We start from the raw sequence: 7679 nt of genomic DNA, 5'->3' as shown, positions 1-7679 counted from the left end.
GCACCTGACAGTACTGCTTTAGTCACATGCAGCTGTGAGCTGTCGCTTAAAGAAAGCCATGAGGGGGAAAAAAGAATTCAAGGAAAACTTGCAATAAGTATTCTGATACAAACCTTTACTATGCAGGAGCAGCTTGATATAAGCTTAGAGAAATGCTATGTGTGAGACTTACCTCCCTTTGGTCAGTGTTTTGATGGAAACTGTGATGCTATTCAGTTTGCCTGATGAATTTTTACTAAAGCTAATGAGGGAGTGGAAGCAAAGGCCTTACAGCAACAGTTAACCATATCTTCTGATAATTCTTACAGACTGTGCAATTATGTGATTACAAATGGATTTTTAAATGCCAAAAAATGCCTTTCTAAAGAGTTAATGTTAGGTCTGAGGAGTGTTGGAAATAGCCACTTTCAAAAATGAGCCTTCAGGCACTGTAATGAACTTGCTGTCAGTCTTCTGTGCAATATCTTTTTCCCTCTGGGTGCTTTAAGTGTATACTGTATGTCTTACTTTGTTTTGATCAGTATGTTTTAAGAGTGTGTATATTGGCTAATGATGGATTTTTTTTCCTGTACAGCATGGTGGAAGATGTTTTAAAATTTTGCACTTTTCTAGGATTTGCAAGTTTGTAACCTGACAATTTTTAACATGCACACTTTTGTACATAATTAGCATTGTATATATTTAACATGAGTCTGAAGCAAATAAAAGTAATTGAATGCATAACTTCTCCGTTTATTAATAGCATAAAAATGAAATGAAGTGTGGAAGTACACTGAAGGAACAGTTCTTTCATTTAGCAGGTAAATCTATGCAGCAGGAACAGCTGACTCGCTGTCCTGTCTTAATTGTGTTAAACTGACTTTTTTTTCAGTGGGGAAGGAATCAAACTGGATACATGAATGTACAGACCCTTTCAGACTTCAAATAGCTCTGATTACTCAAGTATTGCAATAAAAAATGTCTTTTTGCTGGGAAGGAGATGTCTGGGACATGAATCAGGGTGAGGAAAAAAGCCCACTATACATATTTATAAATAGAGATAAGGTTCCCCACCCACCCTGGGACTTAGAAGCATCTCTTTCCTTCTTCCTCATTGTCTTCTCCATGTAGTAATTTCTGCTGCAGGAAGTGGAAGGCTACAGATTCGGGGGATTACTGTCAGTCAGGAGGAAACTGAAATCTGTTCCAGGCTCGTGTTCAGTTGGTTTCTTACCCCTTAAACAAGACAAACCATGCTGTGAGCTTTAACAGAAGCTGGGACTACTGTGCTTCCATCTGTTACTAGGGATGGAACCAGGCACCCTTATTCTCAACAAGCAGAGTTTTGACTCCCTTCCTTGCCCACATCATAGCACATACGTATTAGATTTGAACATTACTAATGTTCATATGAATAAAGACATGGGTTTCCTTGTTCTGGAGTTCCATGCATTAGGACCAAACTGGCGTTTCCGTGGCTTTCAATAACAGAGCTGACTACTGGGGCTCTTTCTGTGAAGGGTAACTAGAACTTGGAAGCATAAGCATCAATGGATGTAATGCCACAGCACTTAACTGTGTAAGTCAGACTTCCTTTATAGTGCTGTCATACTGTCTGCTCCTTTGGAGCATAAAACTACTCATGTTTTCCCCAAAGAAAAATGGAACCAAGGGATTAAGTAATTTCTGATGTGGGGGACAGGCAGCATGTACCAGGAATCTAACAAAAGCTTCTCTTCCTTTCTATCTGAAGGATAACAATTCAAATGAAGCATTTACCTCAAAAACAGACGTGCTCCTGTCACTCCTTGCAGCGTGGCTTTGTCTCCTTCCACTAGCAGCATCGCACCTTCCCGCAAACCCTAATGTAGGTGGAAACATTTAACGTGATTTTTGAGCTATTTGACAGGGTAGAATGCTTGTCCCAAGCAGGCCAGTCTTAGTGCATCTCACCATGACTACAGACTAGACTTTCTCACTTACCTAACAAAGATGCAAAGACAATATTTGGTGAGTAATCTTGTTTTAGAAGCTGATTTTCTTGTTTATTTCAGTTTTCACTTTTAAAGGAGGAACCATTAAGGAGAAGAGGAAAGTGTGCTTTTTCCCCACAGTTACTTCTACTACCCCACCATTCTTAGATCCAGTTTGGGCCAAGCAACAGCCAGCTGGGTTTGTTAAAACACAAGATCAAGCACAGGGACAGGAAACACAGAGGTCCCAGTTCCCTAGACAGGCATAATGAAGCAACATATATTCTACTGAATGTGCAAATTCAGAAACTGTATTGGAGATTACAGATCTGCAAAAAGATATTGTATATGTATTGTACCATCTGCATGCACACCACCCCAGTGTACAATATATGACTAGTGGCCAGTGACTGGGAAGATCGGAGCTGCCTGAAATATAGTGTTTAGCAACATAACATGCAGTATGCATTTAATTTGCTCTAACCCATTTTCTGCAATCAAGCAAAATCCAAGGTTGAAGCTCTTAGCAAGAATATAATTAACCTTCCATGCCAATGTTCTGGAAGGCTTGTCAGGCAGGGGAACCCACACTGAAAGCTGCCATGAACGCATTTAAAATGTTTATCATGCTACAACCATGAGCTTCCTGACTGAAAACTACTACTCACCAGAACTGGAGGGGTGTTTGGTTCTTCATGGTATTGGCGGATTCTTTCCTCTCTTGTCTCCTGCAATAACGAGTGTAGATTTAGCTTCCCAGGCCATAAGGTAGGACTTGGAGTTAGCCAAGTAGTGTGACACCAAGCAATTTCATAACATTAAACAAAGCAGGCACTCTATCCCTCAAGCAGTATAGAGTGGCAGATTGATTCTAACAGATATGCATTTTATCCTTCATCTCTAGAGGCAATTTACTGCAGGCTGATCAAACAGAACTCACACAATCTCAAACCAGAAATGCCTTAAAACTTATTTCCACTCCAGTCATCCTTTTTGTTTGTTTCTTTGTTTGTTGGTTTTTTACTACTATCTCTGCATGCACTGAGGAAAGTGGTGGAAGCAAATGCCTGAGGTGCCACTTTCATGAGAGAGGGTAGTGAACCATGGATTTCCAGTGATATTAAATATTTGCTTGTCTTCAAGTAGGTATTACACTGAAGAATTTTCCTTCTACCATGTTTCCTGAGGTTTGCTGCTGAACTGAGCAACATTAGTTAAAGAAATCAAACCAGAAGGATTTATGGGTAAGGGAACACAGCAGGGACTCAGTACAGCACAGAGCTTCCAGCCTCCTCTCAGAAAAATAGCAAAAGTTATTTATAGGGAGAAGACTGCCTGCTTATCTAATACTGGCTGATTCAATGAATACCTACAACTTCAGCTTAACTCTGGAAACACACCCATGTTCACCATCTCTACATAGTTCCCTAATTCTTAATACTTCCTCTAACCATGACATTTTGATTACAAGGAGGAAAGTATTTGGGTTGTTAAAAGATTCACCACAAAAACTGTTCTCCAGGGAAGTAGCTGACATGCTATTCAAGAAGCAGCTTCTCCATACACATCTCTTTGTGCTTGATGGCTTAATTGTTTTTCTTTCAGCTATATTAGTGCATGTGCCTGCTCAGTATTGGACATTAGAGGGTGTGCTCCCTGCAGGGATACCAGTGCCTAGATATTTTCTTACACCATAGACTGCATGCAATCTCAAGATCTCCCTGTTCTGAAGGTTTTTCTTCAGACCCTCCAAAATCACAGTGCATTGCATCTTAACATTTTAGGTTTATCTTTTTTTTTTAATTCCCCCATTCCATGCCAAGTATCAAGCAACAGTATTTCAGGCATTGCAAAGCTTCTGTTTGTGAAAAATACTTCATTCCACTTCAGTAGTACTGTTGCCAACTCCTCTTCCCACGCAAAGAAAAGTTTAGAATGAAGTGTTACTGCCTCATTGGTATTTCCAGTTTCTCTAGGGTGCAGGTGTTTGACATTCTGTAGCTTTGTAGGGCCTCACAAATGCACTCTATGGTTACACCTCTGCACCCTGGTTACTGTGTTAGCTCTGGCATGCATTACTTACACCCATGTGAGTGCTTTTCACATCTGGGTCCAGGTAGTGGGGGTTAATATTAAAAGGAACTAAACCTAGGGCCTGCAGGGAAGGTGGATAAACAATTGGCATGTCATTGGTGGTGTTGATGCTGATGGTAGCAACGTTAGTTCCTGCACTGGATCCCATGTAAGGAATCCCATCCTGAAAGACAAAAGCAGTGATCAGTATGCTGTACCACAACTAGGAACTGCATTTTATAGCATCTTCTGTCAGTCTCAGAGACTCAGCAATCAGATCAGACTTAGTTCTTCTAGCTCATCTCACTGCTAACTTTACAGGTGACAAGCAGAAGAATAAGATTCGGGTTCTGAGGCGAACAATAGCTTGTCTGTGTCAGAGAATTAGCTGCTGCACGTCCTGCACTCACAGCTCTGTGACCCCATCACAAGAGAGAACTTAGAAGGTTGTAAGTGCTTATCCTGGACTTCGCTATTAAGAGGTGAGACTTGTCTACGTTGCAGTTACAGGAATTACCTGAACTAGCTTTTAACTACTTTCTGAAGAGAGTAGTCCATCTGAAGTTAATGTTATCACAGCATCAGTTTACCAGTACAATGACCAGTTTAGCATTGTTTAGGTATTAATACTGAATACTAAGCTGTACATGGAAGAATGCCACTCAAGCATGCAAGTTCACAGGTAATAAACATTAGTAAAAATATGCTATCTTGAGAGAGTTGGTGTTAATATAACCAAATAATTGTCCAGATTTCACTGGTATTTGAACATTTTATGGATTTTCCGCCCACAACAGACATTAAATTTCTATAAATTAAGACAAGCCTAGCTAACCTTTCGTCTTGGCAGCTGGCCTTACTGGGCTTACATAAATCTACCTAAAGTCATTTGCAGCTTCACATTGCTGGTGGAACACCTTTCTTCTGTTCTCCTCCAGAGATGGTGTATCTTTACTGTGCCTTACGAGATTCACAAGCCAGAACTGGGCTGCTGAGCAGAAGGGCTCAGTGGCACCCACACCTCTCAATTCCAAGGAGATATGCAAAGTAATTATGTAATTTTCAACATCAACAGAACACTGTCTAAAAGGCATGTATGGATCCAACTTTATCACTAGTTTATTAGCAGACAAGCTGTAACGTGAACACATCTATATCTGTCAAAAAGACACAAAGTGGACATCTCAAACTGAAAAACAGGGTTTCTGGACATAGACTAAGTCCTGCACTGTTCTTCATTGATATTTCAAGTTGAGAGACTTATTTCTAAGGTTCACAGCATTGTACATCTCAAAGTCTTGCAGTCCCACATCTAGGAAACTGTTCTAGAAAGACAGACTGCTGACCTTGGTCATTTCAATGACTTAATGGCAGGTTTATATGGCCACAGTTTTCAGTTCATCAGATTGCCTGAGATGGCTCAACATTTGAAGTATATTAGAAACAAAGATGTAGTATCAGTCTGGATTTGTCTAAACAAAAGCTTATGCATGAAATCCTGCCATTCAGACTTGGCCAGAGTCCTGTAGTTTTACCTCAAGAACTCTTTTCCTGATCTCGTGTATCAGACTGTTGTCGTAAAGAGCTTTCAGGAGACGGAATGTGTTCCCACCTCCTGCAGAAAGAAAGTCCAGCTTATTTAACATGCTTTCACCACCAGTTTTAATTGAAGCCTTTACAAACTTGGCAGGCTCAATGAGTTCTATGCTCTATTCATGGTACTATCCTGCTTTGAGCAGCAGTAAAACCAGAATCTTTGCAAGAACCGTCATTGGGCAGGCCATGGGCTCATACCCTGAGTCCTTCTTGTAAGGCTGACACTGGCTGTTTGACTGTTCTAATACCCAGGAGCATGGTATTTGGACTAGATCTTCTTAGGCTTGATAAAGTGATGATACAGCTGTGATGATCATGTTTTTACACTGAAGTACTGTTCAAATTAATAACTTGAAATTTATGGAAGATCCATTAATAAATCTCTCCTACTTCCCTGCCTACCACTAAATTTAGGGTCTTCAGTCTCCCAGTTAAAGTACTGTTTTCTGTAGTTTCTAATGATTCCTAGGCCCAACTTTTTAATTGTTGGTCTATAGTGCCAGTTCTGAGCAGGACTATTCAAGTGCCCTACATAAACCATCAATGGGAAGTGAGAAGTAAAACTTACCAATAAAAATTGCTTCAGATTTCCTTACAGCTTCCACTGGGTCACAAGATTCGTGAATGCTGTCCAGCCCATAACCTTAAATGAAAAAGTATTTGCCTTTGCCACTTCAGTCTGGTGGAAGAATGTAGTATGTTCAATCTCTCCCTGCCCACCCCCTGCCCCCCACCCTGAGCCAAATTTTTTGCCAGACAACCAGGGAAATTTCTGAGAACTCTACAACATAAAACAGAGTGTATGTCCTACATTACTGCAGAGCTTCTGCATCCAACTATACCAAAGGAAATGTTTGTTTTGTGGATATATGTGTTCAGTGTCTAAGAGCAGAGCATTTCACTCAGCAGGTGCAGGCTGAGGCAAAACATTACCAGGTAACTAAAAAATAAGGAAAAAGCTGTCAGTCTTGAACTTGGCTGTGCTGAAGTCTGATAGGATGTGCTGTCATTGGTCTATCATTACTTGTGCAAATATCTAATCTGAGTGTAGTTTCTGTTGAAATGGCTTTCACAGATTTGCCTTACTGGGGTTCACTGAGTACAGGAAGGGTCAGGAGAGCCAGAAGAACATGGACATTGGAGAGCAGCAATGTTTTTGCAAATCAAAGAGCAAAGTGTGCTGCCTAGGGAGGCAAGTACTGATTATTAGTACAATAACAGGTCCAAAGTTACCCTCAACAGTGATAGATATTGGGTGGAGGTGTTGCTGTAGGCTGCTCTGCAAAGATCTTTGCTCCAAGCAAAGCCATCTTGCTGTTCATTGAGGAACTATCTGGCTGGTTGAAGTTATTTATAGAAATGGTCTTCACACAAGTGGTTGCACGCCTTGAGCATATACGGGAAGAAATGTTCCCTCATGTGATTAAACTTAGTATTTAGGAATAAAATCTTCCTCCCTGAAGTGGGTAGAAGTGTTGCAGCAGGATTTCTTCTGGAGGCCTCTAAAGCATCTGCTTCTAGGCAGAAGTCTGGAGACGGCTCCCGCTGCTCTCATTTCCATTGCTGACCCATTGTAACGCAGCAGCCGAGCCAGGCCCCTCCTGCAGCGCTGTGCCCGTTCGTGCCGGGCAGCACCGACCCTGCAGCGCCGCCGGCCCGGGGTCCCAGCGCCCCATCCCCGCACACGGCCGGGGCTGCGGAAGCCGCGGGCAGCCGGGCCGGCCTTACCCAGGCTCTCAAACTTCTCCCTGGCGGTCCGGGCGTAGGCGTCGCGGTCGTGCAGGGCGTAGGGAATGAACAGCACCCGCTTCACCTTCCTGGCAGGAAAGAGGGGAGAGAGCGGTCGGCGGGGCGGGGGCTGGGGCCGGGAGGGCTCCCGCAGCCCCCACAGCGCTTACTGCCCGAGGAAGCTCTGGATGTGCTGCTGGCAGTGGCCCAGGTACCCCCCTCCGTGCAGGGTGGAGTTAGACACCAGCAGCAGGCGCCGCGGGCCCCCCATGCCGCCCCTGCCGAGCCGAGCCGAGCCGTGCTCCCTGCCCTGCCCGGCCCAGCCCGGTC

General features: G+C 42.9%; 1 protein-coding gene across 1 annotated transcript; it reads right to left on the bottom strand.

Annotated features, from left to right (window-relative positions):
* Positions 1 to 711: 711 nt before the first annotated feature.
* LOC113944174 (alpha-aspartyl dipeptidase-like) lies at positions 712 to 7656 on the bottom strand. The gene is made up of 8 exons (XM_027636949.1): positions 7520 to 7656; positions 7350 to 7438; positions 6190 to 6264; positions 5561 to 5640; positions 4036 to 4209; positions 2621 to 2680; positions 1759 to 1841; positions 712 to 1215 (listed from the first exon to the last, which is right to left on the bottom strand). The coding sequence occupies exons 1-8, from the start codon at positions 7618 to 7620 to the stop codon at positions 1137 to 1139; spliced, it is 741 nt and encodes a 246-aa protein (XP_027492750.1). The 5' UTR covers positions 7621 to 7656; the 3' UTR covers positions 712 to 1136.
* Between the last annotated feature and the right edge of the window lie 23 nt (positions 7657 to 7679).

This window comes from Corapipo altera, unplaced genomic scaffold (genome assembly GCF_003945725.1).
Source record: "Corapipo altera isolate COAL_440 unplaced genomic scaffold, ASM394572v1 45, whole genome shotgun sequence".
Classification (NCBI taxonomy): domain Eukaryota; kingdom Metazoa; phylum Chordata; class Aves; order Passeriformes; family Pipridae; genus Corapipo; species Corapipo altera.
The sequence above is the reverse complement of the archived record's forward strand: the minus strand, read 5'-3'. Positions and strand labels throughout refer to the sequence as shown.